This window comes from Podarcis liolepis (genome assembly GCF_965112155.1).
Source record: "Podarcis liolepis genome assembly, chromosome: 12".
In the NCBI taxonomy this organism is placed as follows: domain Eukaryota; kingdom Metazoa; phylum Chordata; class Lepidosauria; order Squamata; family Lacertidae; genus Podarcis; species Podarcis liolepis.
This window is the reverse complement of record NC_139563.1, coordinates 50,693,850-50,713,923: the sequence shown is the minus strand read 5'-3', so window position 1 is coordinate 50,713,923 and position 20,074 is coordinate 50,693,850. Positions and strand designations below refer to the sequence as shown.

At 44.7% G+C, this 20,074-nt stretch overlaps 1 protein-coding gene across 2 annotated transcripts; it reads right to left on the bottom strand.

Annotated features, from left to right (window-relative positions):
• Positions 1 to 6: 6 nt before the first annotated feature.
• On the bottom strand, positions 7 to 18,000 carry PPP1R17 (protein phosphatase 1 regulatory subunit 17). Of its 2 annotated transcripts, none has more exons than XM_083468631.1 (5): positions 17,583 to 18,000; positions 9,127 to 9,233; positions 8,192 to 8,344; positions 5,557 to 5,709; positions 7 to 291 (listed from the first exon to the last, which is right to left on the bottom strand). In XM_083468631.1, exons 2-5 carry the CDS (start codon positions 9,206 to 9,208, stop codon positions 212 to 214), a joined length of 468 nt encoding a protein of 155 aa, XP_083324757.1. In that variant the 5' UTR covers positions 9,209 to 9,233; positions 17,583 to 18,000; the 3' UTR covers positions 7 to 211. The 2 variants fall into 2 exon arrangements, with proteins under 2 accessions (XP_083324757.1, XP_083324758.1); XM_083468632.1 differs by lacking the exon at positions 17,583 to 18,000 and adding an exon at positions 12,992 to 13,105.
• Between the last annotated feature and the right edge of the window lie 2,074 nt (positions 18,001 to 20,074).

Here is a 20,074-nt window from a genome sequence, read left to right as displayed (position 1 = left end):
TACAAATTTCATATTTTTAGTGCTTCATAATCTAGGAAGAAAATGGTCCACATAATCTATATTTAATTACACATGTATGAGCAAGCATGTCTGAAGGCAGCATGGTTATATTTCTGATTTAAAAAAAACCACAAACCTGGAAAAATACTAATACTACTCAATTGCACAAAATTATTTACAAAACACACACACATGAGAATATGGCAAGAATCTAAAAAGCTGAAGTTTCTCCCTCCTTTTCTTCATCTTCAACAATCACAGTCTGCTGATCTTCTTTAAGTAGTTTAATACCTGAAACAAGCAAAAAAGAAGAAGCTTAGATTAAATATCTCTGTGGACCATTCGCCTTTGACCAATCACTCTCTGGGCGTTAAACTTGCTAGGTTACCCATGGTGACGGAAAGAGATCTGATGACTAGTGGCTTGTGTATGTGCTGAAATTTCACTGAAGTCAGATTTGCAGCTTCAGAACCTTCAGGTACAAAGGAGATGAAACATGGGAGATCCAGGATAAGAGGGCAGAACACTTAAAGGAGCTTCATTTGGCCTTCCGCTGCTCCCTCCCAAATAATAATAATAATAATAATAATAATAATAATAATAATAATAATTTATTTATACCACGCCCATCTGGCTGGGTTTCCCTCATTGCGAGAAGCAAAGCTACAGGGAACCAGGCAGAGGAGAGGGCCTTCTTGGTAGTGGCGCCCGCCCTGTGGAAGGCCCTCCCATCAGATGTCAAAGAGAAAAACAACTACCTGACATTCAGAAGACATCTTAAGGCAGCCCTGTTTCGAGAAGCTTTTAATGTGTGACATCTTAATGTATTTTTGGTCTTTGTGGAAGCCACCCAGAGTGGCTGGGGCAACCCAGCCAGATGGGCGGAATACAAATAAATTATTATTATTATTATTATTATTATTATTATTATTATTATTATTATCTGGGCGGCTTACAACTGAATATTAAAAACAATACAGCACCAGACATTAAAAACATCCCTAAACAAGACTGCCTTCAGATGTCTTTTAAAAGAAAGATAGTTGCCTTGACATCTGATGGGAGGGTGTTCCACAGGGAGGGTGCCACTACCGAGAAGGCCCTCTGCCTGGTTCCCTGTAACTTGGCTTCTCACAGTGAGGGAACTGCCAGAAGGCCCTCGGCGCTGGACCTCAGTGTCTGGGCTGGATGATGGGGGTGGAGAGGGATGTAGAATCGTTGTGCAGCCACCCTACTGATCAGAGGCACTGTCACACTCCTGCGTGTTGTTGGGAGGAGGCCGAGAGGGGAGCCTCTCTTGTACTCAGGAGGATTCAGCCGTTGAACTGCACCATGCTCGGCCTCTACCGCCCCCTCAACAGTGAGGGGGTCCACCCCATGCCAGCCAATATTGAGGGGGCCAAAGACCCCTCTGCCCCTAGGAGTTGGGGCACCTGCTCCCAATGTTCTTGGCCTTCAGCTCCCATCAACTTCAGCTAGCTTGGCCAACAGCCTAACTTTTGATGATCTAGCCTGGCAAAGACTTCTGAAAACCTTATACAATGTTCTGTGACGTTTTGGTTGTTCTAATACAGTGGTGCCCCGCAAGACGAATGCCTCGCAGGACGGAAAACTCGCTAGACGAAAGAGTTTCCGGTTTTAGAGGTGCTTCGCAAAACGAATCTCCTATGGGCTTGAATCGCAAGACGAAAATGTCTTGCGAGTTCCTGCAGGTTTTTTTTCCTTTCCCCCCCTTTTTCTAAGCCGCTAAGCCGCTTATCAGCTGATCCGATAAGCCGATAAGCCGCTAAAAGCTGCTAAAAGCCGCTAAAAGCCGCTAATAGTGCTAATAGCGCTAATCCGCTAATCTGTCAATGGGCTTGCTTCGCAAGACGAAAAAACCGCTAGACGAAGAGAATCACAGAACGGATTCTTTTCGTCTTGCGAGGCACCACTGTAAAGGTATTGTTATAATATAGATTTTGGAATTATTATTATTATTATTATTATTATTATTATTATTATACCCCACCCTCCCCGGCCAGAGCTGGGCTCAGGGCAGCTAACACCGATAAAATCACAGTAAAAACATAATAGGGGAAAAAAGAGGGGGGGACCAATTTAAAATACAGGTTAAAATGCAATTTAATATGCAGCCTCATTTTAAAGTAGCTGATAAATCAAGACCATAAGGGGAGGGAAACATAAGGGTCAGACCGAGTCCAAACCAAGGGCCAGGTGGAACAGCTCTGAATGACGGCAGGGGAATTAAACACGACTTTAGGATACTGTTTTGTGAGGTGATCGAATGCTGAGATGGTAGCATGGTTAGTACCACTTTAAACTGCAGGTGGTAGGTGGGTACCAATGCTTCACCTGGAAAACTCCCTGCAAAGCGGGGGGGTGGGGGGGTGGAGGCAATATATGAGAAAAAATGTTTCTAGCCAGAAGGGTATAAGGCTGCTTATATTTCAAAACTAAGAAACGTATTTGAGCTGATTTTGTATAATCGGCCTTTGCATTACTGAGTTGCTCTAAACATCTTTTTGCCCTGTGAAGAGTGCTCTGTATGAAATTCAGCATTGCTGCCATAAATACTTAGGCCCGTCAAAAAAAGGGATATATGGCTACCTGCTTCACCTTGGTATTTTATATATGCACAGCTATGCTTTTAAAATTATATCAATTCTCCTAAGCTTTAGGAATAGTTAGCAATTTCAGCTGATTTGATTACCCAAAACCAACAACTGCTTGGCTAACTGAGTGCAGTGGTACCTCGGGTTACATACGCTTCAGGTTACATACGCTTCAGGTTACACACTCTGCTAACCCAGAAATAGTGCTTCAGGTTAAGAACTTTGCTTCAGGATAAGAACAGAAATTGTGCGCCGGCGGCGTGGCGGCAGCAGGAGGCCCCATTAGTTAAAGTGGTGCTTCAGGTTAAGAACAGTTTCAGGTTAAGAACGGACCTCCGGAACGAATTAAGTACTTAACCCGAGGTACGATTGTATGATGTTTGGCATTTGGGTGGGATGCAAGACACATCACCTCATTTCCTCATTTGTGAATAGATGTTCATACACTGGGTGTTTTCCCCATCTTTGTCTATTAAGAATTAAAGTTCTTTGAGATGGTTGTGTTCAGCATTAGGCAGTTCATCCTGCTTGTGGATTTCCTCCCCAAATACTGGGGTTTTAACCTATTTGGGTGGCCAAGCTCTGCTAGTCTAAAGGATGTCCCACATTGATCCAAGTCCTGGAAACCACACCCAAGCCATGTGGCTCATTCTAGAAACCTCCAGAATGTCCTCCCTATGTCCTGGTTTAACCTCCTAGCAACACAGAAGATGTATGAAAACATTCCCATAAATATCTTCTGGTTTGTTACAGAATCTGAAAATTGTAGCTGTGTACTTGCAGGCTATAATTAAAATTTTCCATTGAGTTTTTGGGGGACTCGCCTTGACTTCCTCATGGTTGTCTGTGCCCAACAATTTCTAAAACGCAAGTCTCAATAAAAGAGAGAACATTCATGGCCCACCTGCCAGTTATAGGGAAGATGGAAATGCGCCTCTCTCCATGTTCATTTGTTTTATATTATAAATAATATTAAGATTGGCATCTCTGACAGATTGCTTGCCTTAAAAACGAACTATTCTGTATGTTTGGGTTGTGAAATCCCCTTACTGCTTTTGAAGGCCAGAAGATCCAACACACCAAAATCCTTTGCTCTTGGCTGCAATCCTATGCACACTTTCCTGAGAGTAAGCCCCATTGAACACATATGGATTTACTTCTGAGTGAATAGGAATAAGAACTGTGCTCCACAACAGGTTTAAGCAGCACAACTTACTCCAGGTGAGCTTGCAGCCAGAATGCTAGGCTAGCAGAAATCTTTCGATTTTCAGTCACAAAGAGTTACATCTACTGTTCTTTGTCAAATGCTAAAGAGTCAAATTTGTAAGTAGAATGTAATTGAAAACTACCTAATTTTCTTCTTCTTTACTTGCTAACCAACTTACAAGATTATTGTGAGAAAGATGGTGAGGGGAAATAATTGCCATTTTTGTGAGTTTACTGACTTCCATTGGAAAATGAAACAAATACCCTGTACATTCTTCCTTGCTTGTCAAAAGTTAGTGAGTCATATAGAGGGACATCACAGTCTGAGGCCAAGCAAGTTTCACTAATAAATCAGCCTCCTGCAGATTTCTGTCAGTGGGCCTTTTGGGTTTGGTGGCTGGCTGTGTTGATTCAATTAGGCCTCACCATTTCCCGTCTTTTCTGCTATGAAAAATCTTTCAAATAATGAAGCACTTCATGAAGTCCAAAGATGGAGAAAAAGAAGCAGCGCCTCACAGAATGGCTTTGTTCACTTCTGCGCTCCAGTCAAAGGAGAACGCTTTCCTGGTATTAACCAAGGAAAATGCTGCATGAAATGACTAGATTGGATTAAAGTCGAAACATGAAAGGGATGTAATTTCTTTGCGATGAATAAGTGGTTAAGAGAACATATGTTTTAGTAGGTGATAGATTCCAACACCAACCATCATTCTACAGCGCTGAAAGGAAATAAAAATGTCCTCTCGGGATGCTCCCAGACTGTTGCTATTTTCAGGTTGGGCTCCCAGCACATGCTGCCAAATTCAGGTTGTGCAATTAAAGTTAATATTGTACACAAAAAAAGCTGCTTCTCTAAGGAATCAGACAGTTGTTTGCATGGGGTCAGCCATGTTTTTTCTGTACAGTTTTTCCTGGTAGTGGCGAGTCCCGGGGTGACTTGCTCTATGTTAATTCAAGACACATAATGGCAAGGTGCTCAGACTGTTTCTAGTATATGTTTCCAGGTGGCATTTTAAGGAATTCCTTAGAACTCTTGATTTATTCCCAAGTCAGTGTGCATAACAGGTATAGAGAACATGGTGCCCTCCAGCTGTTGAGAGGCTCCAACTCCCACCAACCCCAGCCAACAGTCAGGGATGATGGGAGTTGTAGTCCACAACATCTGGAGGACGCCATATTGGCTACCGTTGGCGCGTTAGCAGGGCTGGGGGCCTGTGGCCCTTCAGGTGATGTTGGATTTCATCTTCCATCAGTCCCAACCTGCATGACCAATGGTCAGGGATGATGACAGCTATAGTCCATCATCATTTCAGAGGGTCAGAAGTTTCCCAGTGCAGGGTTTCGATGTAAGAAAATTAGCCTGATTTTGTCTTGAAAGGCCTTAACAAGTCACACCTTTGTTTGCTGGATTGGGGGTGAGGATGAGCATTCCATATAGACACAGAATTGTAAAGCAAGAGAATAGCAAGTAGAAAGGGGAAACACTCACTATGGGTCCAGGAAAAGTGGAAAGATAGAAAAGTGAAAACATAATATGCAAGCATCTCCTCTAACAATTAAAAGTCTCTGTTTCTACAAGCCTAGCAAACCTGAAGTTACACAGTGCTCATGCAGATGTGCTCCCTGCCATTTTTTTCAAAATAGATATTTAAATACAGAGACTATCTCTGAGACACATCATGTTCAAACCCATGCGTGATGCTTTAAGAAGTGCTCTCCCTCGCATTTCCCTTACCTGCAAGTAGGGGGGGTGTATTGATCGCTGGCGTGTTTTTCCTTCTGGGTTTTCTCTGTTCCTCTTCCATTTTCTGAAGGGCTGGGCTGCCATTACCCTTCGGAGGTTTCTCAGAGAAGTCACACCTCCTAATTAAGTGGTCTGAAAGAATGCCTGCAGAAACGCCATTAGGACTGGACGTTAGCCTTTGCAAACCATAATGGTCTTCTCCACTTTCACTAGCAAAAATCCCGCTTGGGAAATAAGGCCCCCCCATGACATCAGCTCCTACAATTGGGTGGGTCAAGAGCCACAGAGCCACTAACACTACCCCATAGCCCTGCTGCTCACAGTGACCAGGGTGGAACATGGGAGGCCAGTAAAAGCTGTAATCTCTGCTGCACCAGGTCTAGGTTGTCACAGCAGAAACTCTGGCTTGGGTCTACTGCTGTAGCTGGACTGGCATAAAAACAACAACAACAACAACAACAACAACAACAACAACAACAACAACAATAATATCCGTCCATCTGGCTGGGTTGTCCCAGCCACTCTGGATGGCTTCCAACACATATAACGACATAATGAAATGTCAAACATTAAAAATCTCCCAATACAGGGCTGACTTCAGATGCCTTCTAAAAGTTGTGTAGTTTTTTATCTCCTTGACATCTGTTGGGAGAGCGCCACTGCCGAGAAGGAGCCTAGGCCAGCTCAACTCCATGCCCTCTCCTGCCTTTGAAATGCCTCGTGTGCTTCATGTGTGTGTAGTTTTTACACTGTTCAATGCTGACGGGGATAGCTTCCACCCATTTGTAAAGGTAAAGGACCCCTGGATGGTTAAGTCCAGTCAAAGGTGACTATGAGGTTGTGGCACTCATCTTGCTTTTCAGGCCGAGGAAGCCGGCGTTTGTCTACAGACAGCTTTCTGGGTCATGTGGCCAGAAGGACTAAACCAGTCCTGGCGCAACAGGACACCGTGACAGAAGCCAGAGTGCATGGAAATGCCTTCCCACCACAGCGGTATCTATTTATCTACTTGCACTGGTGTGCTTTCGAACTGCTAGGTTGGCAAAAGCTGGGACAGAACAACGGGAGCTCACCACCGTTGAGTGGATTTGAACCGCTGACCTTCTGATCGGCAAGCCCAAGAGGCTCAGCGGTTTAGACCACAGCGCCACCCGTGCTCAGACACAGTGGGGACCTTTACAGCAGCATAGGCCCACCATCTCCAATGAAGGAGCTGAACAGAGCCAGGCAATGAGCTTTGCCACATCCTAACCCCCCAAGCATGTTGGATCAGGAGTTAGGAATGCTCTGAACTCTATCTTTGCGCTTTGAGGGAGTGTCATCCTCAGGTGCCCAATTAACATGGACAGTCTGGGTCATTATGCACTGGGATGTGCAGACAGGACACCATTTGCTGTCCCAACACAGGTAGAAAAAAATATTGGGACATCTACCGCACCCTACATTGTCTAGCATGATATATGGGATGGGGAATTTGTGCCCTCTCTGATGCTCTGTGATTACAATTCCCATCATCCCTGTCCATTGACAGGGGCCAGCCTTGATCAGGGATGAATTTCGACTTGATGAGGCCTAAGCTGCTGAAGGTAACGGGGTCCTTTATATGTCCAGCTGTCCTTTGTCAGCAACAAATTGTCACTGTTTTTTGTGTTGGATATATGCTATGGTAATTTATGGACTTAATAGGTATCTAAAGCCATTTGCACATAACAAAATATGTATTTTATCGAAGTAATTGTTGAACTGAAATACAATTAAGAAGAAGTATATGAACAGTGAAACACTGTTGCTGTATGTAGGTTTTATTTTATTTGTTTTTTATCTTATATTTTGGAAATGTACATCCAGTTTTTTTCCCTTTAAATGTTTTTTGGGGGCCCAAAAGCTATAGCTTGTTTAGCTTATACGTAAATCTGGCACTGGCCTTGGTAATATGCTGCCCTGTGCGAGGCCAACATTTGATGCCCTCCCCCTAGCCAGGCTTTGAGAAGGAGGCACGAGGCTCTGGTGAGTTCCTAGAGTCCACCTACCTTCTCCCCAAAGCCCGGTAAGAAGAAGACGAAGAAGAGTTTGGATTTGATATCCCGCTTTATCACTACCCAAAGGAGTCTCAAAGTGGCTAACATTTTCCTTTCCCTTCCTCCCCCACAACAAACACTCTGTGAGGTGAGTGGGGCTGAGAGACTTCAGGGAAGTGTGACTAGCCCAAGGTCACCCAGCAGCTGCAGGTGGAGGAGCGGGGAAGCGAACCCGGTTCACCAGATTACGAGTCTATTGCTCTTAACCACTACACCACACTGGCTCTTGTTTGGCTTCGGGAAGGAGGAAGGAGGACTTTAGGGCCCTGACAGAGTCCTCACACCTCTTTCCTGAAGCCAGGCAAGTGCTTACCAAGTCTTTGAGATGGTACCCATTGTGGCCAATCTGCTGGCACTGCCCGAAATCCACCTCTGCTATTGGTCATGGGAGTTGGAGCAATAATATCTGAAGCCCTGAGGGCCTCTCATCCCTGCACTACAGAGAGGTTTGGGAAGCAGTAGCAGAGACACATTATTACTCGGTTTGCGATCCATGCAGGTGTAAGTGGTTTAGCAGTAGCTCAAGTGGCAATTTCAGGAATGCTCACCCACTATTGGTGGAGGCGTGTGAATTGCTGGCGTATCTTTTCTCTTCGGTTTTTTCTGTTCAAGCTCACTTTTCTGAGAGACCTGAAGAGCTTTGCCCTTCCTTGGTATCTTTTTGAGTTCACAGCTTTTGAGCAACTGTTCGGAAAGGTTATCTGCATCAAACAAAGCAAAGTATACAACTATTATCAAAATAATCAGACAACGTTCAGCCTTGAACAGCTACTTTCACAACAGCTTTGCACTTCCCTGAAACTACAGCTTAAGGGGGGGGGGGGGACGGGACAGCCAAGATTCATATGACACTTTACCCTAGTATATGCATTTTTGTGCAACTAATGGGGCTGGGGATTTGCGCTGAAATTTTTAAAGAAACATGGATATGGAATTCTGACTGTGTTTTGGTTCCTGCATTGCTTTGAAAAGCGCGAACTAGGTGTGATCACTTTAAATGCAAACTTCCCAGTCCCTATGCTGTTGTCTACAGCACACATTTTCAAAAGAGGACAACAGATTTGCCGGAAAGTTTAAACTCCCGAGGCAACATTGCTGCATAAAATCCTGCGTTGGCACACTTGCCTGCTTTTGTGGAACATGTGCACAGAAATATGAAAGGAGACGAGATGAAAGCTTCGGCGTTCCTTCTCTCCTTTCTTCTTCTTCGTCTTTAATTAATTTGTCTCTAGAGCTTTGGCTAATATTTATATGCTGAACCCAGCAGAAAGAAAAGGGGGGGGGGAAACGACCAAACACCCATTCCCCACCCATTGCCACTCCATCTGGCATCAGATGCGTCACCAGAAGGCACCGTCTATCAGGTTTCAAGAGCAGCAGTTGTTCCATGGAGGGGGTGGGGGGGAGGGGGAGGGGAAGGAAATGGACAGCGCTTAATGATGCAAAGTAGACCAAGCGCTGACATCACCCTGAGAAGACTGACCTAAGTGGTTACAGTGAGTATCTCGCCCATCCAATCTGTCTTCTGAGATATCATGTGATGCTTGCACATATTCAGTTGACATCACTGAAGAGGCTTTTCTTTAGAACCTGCAAGGGGAGGGAGGAGGGGGGGAAAACATAGACACATTACGCATGCCACATGTCAATGTACTTTTCTTTTGCTTTAATCTAGAAAACGTTACTTTTCTTCTGGGAGGGGGGGGGAGAGAAATGTTTTTGAGTCAACACAACTGTAAAATAGAATTCTGTACAAAAATATCCGTCTCGGTAAACAACAGGCGACAATTTTGACACAAGGGATGGTTCAGTCATGTATGGGACCCTTTGGCCATGTCGGGAATGCTTCATGAACCACTAACACTTTCAAGGCATTCTCTGACATCGGGTGATGGAGCGCAGTGTGTGGCCCCAGAAAGTAAACACGAGTCATGTTTTATAGCCTGTCAGGTTCTTGGCAGTGCCCCTTTTGGCAGGCCCAAACCATCAGAAAAACAGGAGGCATCTCCAGTCTCTAATGGGCCATGCAGACCTGCCCTATAGATCGAACCTCATTTCGCCTTACTCTGTCTTAAAGGTAAAGGACCCCTGACAGTTAAGTCCAGTCGCGAACAACTCTGGGATTGTGGCGCTCATCTCATTTTACTGGCCAAGGGAGCCGACGTTTGTCCACAGTTCTTCCAGGTCATGCGGCCAGCATGACTAAGCCGCTTCTGGCGAAACCAGAGCAGCGCACAGAAACGCCGTTTACCTTCCTGCTGGAGTGGTACCTATTTATCTACTTGCACTTTGACGTGCTTTTAAACTGCTAGGTTGGCAGGAATAATAATCGCCTAAGAACCTATCATCCAGGATTCAAGTGGCTTCTTCACTGTTGTCAGCTTGAAGACTGTTACTCATAGGAACCAACTCTTAGGAGCTGGGGTCCCTTTGGCCCCCTCCAATAAAATATTTACCCCCCAAATAATTTATTCACGTTGGCACCCCTGCTGCCAATGGGTGGGTGTTTGCATGTCGAGGTCCCCAGGGACACCCCAATAACTCACACATCACACACAGGAATTTTGTTTAAGGTTTTTGGCATAATTTTGGCCACAACTTTATTAAAATACAAAAATGTGAGTGGTTGCTTAGGCATTGGTTGTGACTATCTGCCCCCCCCCCCATGGGGGACAGACTGACATTCCGCACACCTGCAAAAGTCAGAAAAGGGGAATACACTTGGGGGTAGCGACGGAGCAGGGAACCTGCCCTCAGCCCTCCCCAAATGCAACCAGGGGCTTTTGCATGGCCCGAGCCCCTTGCTAGGGTGGACAAAACCAATAGTGAGCCCCTGATTCCTTTAACGGAATCCCTTACAGCAGCAGCATTAGAGGGGCAGGCACAGCCAATCCATGCCCCTCAACCAACCAACCCATAAACCAATGCCCAACCAAAATAAAAAAGTTCCTTCCAGCAGCACCTTAAAGACCAACTAAGTTAGTTCTTGGTATGAGCTTTCGTGTGCATGCACACATCTGAAGAAGTGTGCATGCACACGAAAGCTCATACCAAGAACTAACTTCGTTTGTCTTTAAGAAGAAGAAGAAGAGTTTGGATTTAATATCCCGCCTTTCACTCCCTTTAAGGAGTCTCAAAGCGGCTAACATTCTCCTTTCCCTTCCTCCCCCACAACAAACACTCTGTGAGGTGAGTGGGGCTGAGAGACTTCACAGAAGTGTGACTGGCCCAAGGTCACCCAGCAGCTGCATGTGGAGGAGCGGAGACACGAACCCGGTTACCCAGATTACGTGACTACCGCTCTTAACCACTACACCACACTGGCTACTGGAAGGAACTTTTTTATTTTGACTATGGCAGACCAACACGGCTACCTATCTGTAACAATGCCTAACCGCAACCTTACAAGTTGTGACGATTTGCTACGCAGTAGGCAAAAACCAAATGGCCCCAGCCAATCAGCCAGATGGACAAAATTCCTAAAGGGCCCCTGCCCCAAGAGCAGGGGACCCCATGACAGGCATAGCAAGGTCAAAGCGAACAACCCTAAATATAGGGAAGGGGGACGGGCAATCCGATGCACAGGCGAAAAGAGGAAGCCCTAGCCTCGTGCAAGGAGTTTTAGCATTTCTGGCTGTCAATCAACAAATGGCAACATTAACTTCTTCCCAACGACAAGGGAAGCCCAATCGCATCAGTGGCCAACGATCAATTAGCCCGCCCCACAACTTTGGAGTGTCCTGTCGGCCCCCACCGCAACACGTGCTCTCCATGAAGGAGAACACGCTTTCCCACCCCACTGTGTTTGGCTATGCACTTTTGGTGGTAATTTCATCTGGGGATCAGCTCTGCGGTCATCTCCTTTGTCTGGAAGGGGTTTGTCAGTTTAAGAGCTGAATGGCAAAACAGAAATTTCTCCAATGGGTGCGATTGTGGTTCTGCCACCTGGGTTGCTTCCAGGCATCTTGCTCATTTCCCCTTCATCCTAATTTGTTCGTACAAAGTTTGTGTGTTTGTGTTAGACAACCTCAGCTACGAACAGAGCACTCATTTTTATTTGTTTGCAAGTGTTATCTTACATTTCCCAGTGCATTTGCCACCACATTCCTTGTGGGGGAAACTTTGAGATTGGGTTTGTTGTGCAAAAGCACAAAATCAGCTGTAAGAATGCAACCTGAATTGGCCAGTGTATGACTGAATCCCACTCCAAAATAGCAACAGTACAGAAACTCCCCTGTTGTTTATTCTGCACCCTTCGATGAATGTGACTTGAGGGTTGAGGATCTTAGGCCAGACTTTCACATTTAGCTAGTCATATTATTTTTCATCTCAAATGCAGTGTTGACATTATGAAGTTAAAACATTTCCACTCTGCAGTGAATGGTTTGTGCTAGGATTTCTGCGAGGGGACCTCGGGTATAAGCCGTCTTCTCTCTTCTACAAACGACACATTTGGAAAAACTGTGTGTGTGATTTTGTGGACTTTTGGACCCTGCCTCAGTCTAAGATTTGGCATCATTCTTCATTTATAAGCAATCACTGAACAAAATAATTGTTAATGGCTTAATAGTATCAGTTGAGACACTAAAACAAAGTCCAGATCAAAGTGTTGCTTACAACCAGAGAATTGATACTATAATTGTGAAAGTCTCGCCACTTTTTATTAACCCTTTCTGAGAAATGTAGCACTGCAACCTTTACGTGGGTCTGTCAGATAATAAATACAAACCAACATAAGATTTTAACAGCTGCTATGTAAAGAAAAAGAAGGATCATATTATCACATGTGGTGGGAATGTAAGAAAGTGAAAAGCTTCTAGGAAATGATATATAATGAGATGAAAAAGATGTTGAAATATACATTTATTTTTTAAAAAAGAAGCATTTTTACTTGGCATTGTAGGGGAGGATATTAATAGACAGGATAATAAATTGTTTTTATATGCAGCGACGGCAGCAAGAATATTATTGGCACAGAAACGGAAGCAAGAAGCATTACCGACAAAAGAAGAGTGGCAAATGAAATTAATGGACTATGCAGAATTAGATGACAGGAAGGATCCGAAACCTACAGGACCAGAGATTCTTGGAGGACTGGAGTAAATATTTGAACTATTTGAAAAGCAATTGTAATAAACAGATTATGCTAGAAGGACTGCAAGAAGTTTTGTAAGGAGGACTGTGCGAAACATTGCAATGAAGACTCTGAATAGACTTATTGGTATTTTGTGTGTGTGTGTGCATGATTTTAACAGCTCCTTGGAAGCTCTTGCCTTGAGCTCTTTTGTGGAAAGGCAGCATACAGATGCAATATATACATTGCCTTGCTGTACTGAATCCAAACATACCTTTCCATTTCAGGGTAGAACTCTGGAGGGAAAAACCCAAAGGTTTTGCAGGTGCCCAACAGAAGCGAGTGCTTCATAGCACTGCTTGGCTAGTGCCCATGACATCAAGAACCCCCCCCCCGATCTTTAGAACATTGAAAAGAAATTTCCATATGACAAACGAAGAGATGAACATACATGCATTGAATTTGCTGGCATGTAAACCTGTCATTTCAGCTGTACATCTGGGAGTGAGCTGAGCAAACGCTGCGGCTGTAGAACTTGCCGCGAGTTTCCTCTTTCATCCTGTCTATTTGCTTATCAGCAAAGATTTTGATAACAAGTTGACCATTTCCCAGGACTGTGATGCCTGTAGTTAACTGCAATAAAGTAGCTGAAACGGGATTTACCTGTGTTATTATACTGATATTTGGCATTATCTGTTTCCCACCAGTAAAGTACGGTGATAAAGTACCTTGTCCTTAGTGAGTGATCTAGGAATTAACACTACAACTACGGCAAGGCATCCATGGACTTGTGTATGACTTTGACAAACACCTGCTTCCTGCTGCTGGCGTGGCAGAGCTTCATAAATGGCGCTATGCATATTTTATAGAGTTCGTGGCCTGCTGTACATATGCACAAGCTAAAATCAGAGTTACAATCCTACAGTCGTCTTTGGGGGGGGGGGAGCAGGAGGTTGTGTCTGGAGCAAGGCGATGGACACGCTGTGATATTAGCCAAGCTTACCTTTATGTTAACACTGGCTATTTCTTTCTTTATGTTCCCAACAACTTTTAGGAACATAAAACTTCCACTGAAGTTTCCTAGAGAAGAAAATGATGTGCTCTCACATCCACATGTATCTTGTAATGGTATGACTTTTCTGTGCATCCCTCACCTTTTTAAAGCAATGCGGGGGGTGGATGTGTCAGTATTTGTGCGTGTTGACGACAGACAAAAATGGCCAACTGTCTTGCAAAGCCATTAAGGCCTATTTCAGCTAATAATAATAATAATAATAATAATAATAATAATAATAATAATAATTTTATTATTTATACCCTTCCCTTCCTGGTTCAGAAACCGGGCTCAGGGGGGCTAACAACAAATTTAAAACACTTAATTGTGATACAACAAAAAAAAAAATAAAATACAATATAAAATCGTGAATAACAATAAATTCAAAGTTCTAAAATCAATGTGGGGGGAAATCCATCCAATAAACATTAGATGGTCACCAGGGCTAGCTGGTTAAAAGTAAAGGTAAAGGGACCCCTGACCATCAGGTCCAGTTGTCCACGACTCTGGGGTTGTGGCTCTCATCTCGCTTTATTGGCCGAGGGAGCTGGCGTACAGCTTCCAGGTCATGTGGCCAGCATGACTAAGCCGCTTCTGGCGAACCAGAGCAGCGCACGGAAACGGTCACCAGGGCTAGCTGGCTAAATTAGTCCCATTTGGACCAGCGAGGAGGCCAGGGGAGAATTAGCTGTAGGGTCCCAGAGTGGGTAATCTTCATAAAAAGGGGGAGAGGGAGGGAAGAGAGGGGAATAAATGATCAGGCTAAATTCAGATTGAAAGCCAGGCGGAATAGCTCTGTCTTACAGGCCTGGCGGAAGGAGGTTAAATCCTGAAGGGCCCTAGTCTCATGGGACAGAGCATTCCACCAGGTCGGAGCCATCACTGAGAAGGCCCTGGCCCTGGTGGAGGATAGTTTGACTTTCTTAGGGCCTGGGACCTCTAAACTATGGCTATTCATGGACCTTAAGGTCTTCTGCCTTAGAGAGGTGGTCCCGTAAATATGAGGGCCCTAAGTCACAAAGGGCTTTAAAGGTCAAAACCAGACCCTATACTCCACGGGGAGCCAGTGCAGCTGGAAAAGCACTGGGTGAATATGCTCCATGGTGGGGACCCTGTGAGGAGACTCACTGCAGCATTCTGCACTCGCTGGAGTTTCTGGGACAGTTTCAAGGGCAGCCCCATGTAGTCAAGCCTGGAGGTGACCCTCGCATGGATCACTGTGGCCAGATTGGGGCAGGAGAGGTAAGGGACCAACTGCTTAATGTGGTGAAGGTGGAAAAATGTCGCCTCAGCTGTTGCTGTAACCTGCGCCTCCATGGAAAGGGATTCTACTCCATTTTATACTGTAAACCACTAAGCAGGGATAGCCAATGTGGTGCCCTCCAGATATTTATGGATTACAATTCTCATCACAACAGGTGTGTTTGGGTAATATCTCAGGTGGGGGACAGCTTGTCCACCTTTGTTCCTCACCTTGCACTCAACTCTCACCGGTGACTCCTAGAAGCTGTCAGAATGTGACAGCGGCCACACCCTGGGAACGGCTTGAATTGGCCAGCTAAACTTGGTGATGGTAGCCAATGGGTCCCAACCCCTTGGTGAGTTAGGGACTTCACCTGCATGCAAAGACAAGCTCTGGCAGATTGAGCGAATGAGACCATTTGTGGGTCCAATGGCCAAGAATGCGGTTTCTGCACATGCTGTACAGGGAAGTGAGATGTATAGTTGAGGATCGTCAGCTTAGGAAAGTAGCTCATCTAAGAGAAGGAAAACTCTGGTCCTAAACCACCATTACCTTGTGGGATATTTTCAGGAGTCAACCCTACACAAATCCGGAGGGGAGTCCCTAAGATGGTTGGGTGCGTCTTCTTTCCGGCAGCTTCTACAGCCAGGCTAGTGCCAAATGTATTGCTCTGCTTTCCTTTGGACCACATCAGCGAGGCTGAGAGATGGTTATTGTTGCTTATCACAGCCTTGATGGCCCATGTCATGAGGTAGCAATTAAATATTGCTGGACCTAGGTAAAGGTAAAGGGACCCCTGACCATTAGGTCCAGTTGTGGCCAACTCTGGGGTTGTGGCACTCATCTCACTTTACTGGCCGAGGGAGCCGGCGTACAGCTTCCGGGTGATGTGGCCAGCATGACAAAGCCGCTTCTGGGGAACCAGAGCAGCGCACGGAAATGCCGTTTACCTTCCCGCCGGAGCGGTACCTATTTATCTACTTGCACTTTGATGTGCTTTCGAACTGCTAGGTTGGCAGGAGCAGGGACCGAGCAATGGGAGCTCACCCCGTCGTGGGGATTCGAACCGCCGACCTTCTGATTGGCAAGTCCTAGGCTTGCCAATCCGCGTCCCTACCTAGGCACCACCCGCGTCCCTACCTTTTAAAAAGGGAAAGCACCCCTGACAGTTAAGTCCAGTCGTGAATGTCTCTGAGATGTAATTTTTGTTTTTGATTTAAGCACACACACAATATTTTTACAGAGAGGAATGGGCAGTGCATGGAAAATACAAAGACATGCTAATAGGATTTAAATATCTGGTGTTTAGCTATATAATCTGATAGGATTGTGGCAACATTTCTAGAACAAATTTTTAAACGCTTTAAAATAATATAGGGTAGTCTTTTTCAAAGTTTCCCCAAAAGCAACACTATTTTATTTAGACCTAAACTCTACAAACTGCAATAAAACTAAAGAGTACACAAACACATCTTGTTTCAGTTGCTGTGGAAGAATAGGATTTTGCAAGATATGGAAGACAAATGTCTGTTTTCCACATCACAAACAGAAAATATTAATTGGTCCGCACCATGAACAAAAAGAAAGAAAGAAAGAAAAGATTTGAAAGAAACACTTTCCAGAAAGGATTTAAAGAATGGCAACTAAAAAACCATGACGCCACCACAGAAGGCTACAGATCAGGAGCACGTGTGATTTTATCTCTCTCTTTCCTACTTGTCCAATTTCAAACAAAAGCTTCCCCCTTTGGAAGTTGTTCTAAATTATTTTTACACATGTGATTCATAACGTTAAAATGAAATTCTTAGCATTAAACTGATTTAACCCCATAAATTTAAAACTTAAACAGTACGCCAATGGTAAACGTTTTTAAATGGAAGATAAGGACATCGTTGGGACTATTTAGGATTGTACTATAAATCTACAGCTGTCTGAATCCATTAAGCTTAACTGGATTGTAGATTGTCCTCTCCTGTTTCCAGCAGCAAAAATACATTCAATTAATCAAAAGCACTTTATTTTTAAGCTGATTTACACCGCAGGGCTAACAACCAGATCCTAAACATGTTTACTCAGAAGTATCACTGATTTCAATGGGACTTACTCCAAGCTGTGTACACTTTTGCAGTTAGGTATATTTACCTCGAATTAAGCCCCAATGAACTCAGTAGGACTTACTTCCAAGTAAACATGCATAGGATCAGACCACACAAACTTGGAAATATTTGTTCATTTAAGAGCCTGAGATAAGAGTTGCACATAAATGTGTTTAGGATTCAGCTGAACTGTCCAACTACCAAATACCTCCGTGCCATAAAGGTGCAGCTCAAATAAATTGTAATACTTCCACCCCCTCTCTTTTTCTGGCACCGGTTTTATTTCTCAATTTACAGCTCGATAACCATTCCCAAGCCTTCCCAGATAGAATAATCTGCTAGCCATCTTCTGCCTCGCAGAGGAATTGATCTGTGACTTTTTATTACTATCACATCACAGGCAGATTTTTTTGGTTCCCTTTGGAGAAAGAACTCCCCGCTCCCACCCCGGCAAAAGTGCTGAAGAACTTACCAAGCAGGGAAGCTGGGCTAGGTGTGATATGGAGTCAGTGTTCACTGGAGCAGGAATTGTCTTCTCTGCTCGCATGGAGTGCTCCTGCACTGCCCTTATCTAGGGAGCAGCAGCAGCAGTTGCTATGGTGATGCTTTGTTTCCCAAAGTACCCCAGGAAGGGAAAGAAGAGTCACCTTTAGCCTGCGTACTAGCAGATTTGAATGAAGTGGTGCTTGCCGCTTCTCAAATTCGCGTCGCCAGGAGGAGAGAAAACCCACAGATAAAAACTTCCAGCGGGGGAAATATGGCTCGCGAAACGGCGAGACCTCCTGCCACAGTCTGATGGCAGAAAACTGCCCAAGGGTGACAGTGAGGGATGAAGAAAATAAGTTATGTGCATGGGCTTTAGACACCTAAAACTTTGGCGTCCAGCAGATCCAAGTTGTGCCTTTCCCAGAAGTTCAGGAGCTAGTTGATCACCGATCAAAATACAGAGCAATGAAGGAAGCAGAGTCTGGAATGGGCACCTAAACAGTCAGAGCAAAGGCACACCGTGTCTAGGAATGAGGTTTCTCTGACGACTGTGGTAGTTGAGTATGTTTACAGATTGGTTTGTTACACAAACTTGGCACACTGCTGCCATTTAGGGACCCGGGCGGGGAGTCTTCTGTGGCTCCTGTGCACATGCCAGTGGTGAGCAGAATTGGCTATTTTCGCCTGTCGCTTGAGAGGGAGGTTTTGTTTGGAACGGGGGAAAGGCATACAAACAGGCTGGGCCTCTGGAAAGCCAGAGGAAACTTTCTGCCCGTTGTGCAGCGCTATGAATTGGAGCCCTTTAACCATTCACAGGGAAAGGCCTTCGACCCGGGCCATTTCCTCTCAGAGATTTAGCAGCGCCAAACTTGGCGGAGGCTCATTGTCTCCGTTTTCTTTGCTCTTTCTGTTTGAAAGAGCCACAGAGCCATGGGGCCGGGTTCGACTACCGAGTTTTGCTAGTGAAAGGCAGTACCCTAGTGCAATGGGGTTATCTGGACTCTCCTTCCAGCGCACTCCCCATTCCTGCCCCAGATCCTCTCTGGATGATCTGGAGAAGCTTGACATTCACATTCACTGCAGCCTCCAGCAAGGGGTCTAGAGCAATGTCTGCTACAAACCGTGTTCTCCCTAGCAGAGAGCGCGTGTTGCGGTGGGGGATACAGGCCACCCCATTGTTGCTGGGCGGACCCAGGCAGTGAATTGGTTAATTGGGTCGCTGGGGAGAATTGCCTGTTGCCAATTTTGAAGGAGGGGTCAGAGGTTTTAAGAAACTGAAGGTACATTCTTTCACCTTTGGTGGACGTGCCCAAGGATCAAGGCTTTTTGGGAGATGATATATAATGAAATGAAAAAGGTATTTAAATATACCTTCCGGAAGAAACCAGAGGCCTTCCTCTTGGGCATAGTCGGCCAATTGGTGCCAAAGAAGGACAGAACTTTTTTTATGTATGCGACAACAGCAGCAAGAATATTGATTGCAAAGTATTGGAAGACACAAGATTTACCCACACTGGAAGAATGGCAGATGAAGGTAATGGACTACATGGAACTGGCAGAAATGACCGGCAGAATCCGAGATCAGGGAGAAGAGGTGGTGGAAGAAGACTGAAAAAAAATTAAAGACTATTTGCAGAAATACTGTAAAATTAATGAATGTTAAAGGGATGTTGGATTGAAAATAAGCGATATTGGTAAAAAGATTAACAAGAATATGTAAATACGGATTGATAATGGTTGAAAATACATATTTATAATAGGTTAAGATATTGAGTAAGGATAAATGATAGAGGGTAAGGATTTGCTGAATTAACCATGTGAACTGGAATACAAAAAAGGGAGGTGTGAGGAGGTCAGGAAACAAGTAAATGAAATATAAGACATGAAAATACTGATTTTTCTTTTTTAACTGCTTTTTACTTGTTACTTTTTATGTGTTTTGTTTTTGTATTTCTGTATCTCTTTTTTTCCTTTTTTATTATGGTTATTCTTTGTTCTTACTTTTTATGTTTAAATTCTGTAACCTTTTACTGTCTGTAAAATTTCAATAAATATCATTTTAAAAAAATAAAATAAAAATACAAACCGTGTTCTCCCTAGCAGAGAGCACGTGTTGCGGTGGGGGATACAGGCCACCCCATTGTTGCTGGGCGGATTTGTGGAGAGACCCAGGCAGTGAATTGGTTAATTGGGTCACTGGGGAGAATTGCCTGCTGCCAATTTTGAAGGAGGGGTCAGAGGTTTAAAATATTGGTCGCCTAACTTTGGGAGTCCTCTTGGCTCCTTGCACCGGATCACCCGCCCACCCTCCCTGTATTGGGGGGGGGGTTGTTTGCTTGACCTTGCTATGCCTGTCATGGGGTCGTCTGCCTTGAGGCAGGGGCCTGGTAGGAATTTTGTCCATTTGGCTGATTGGCTGGTGCCATTTGGTTTTTGCCTACTGCGTAGCAAATCGTCACAACTTGTAAGGTTGGCGGT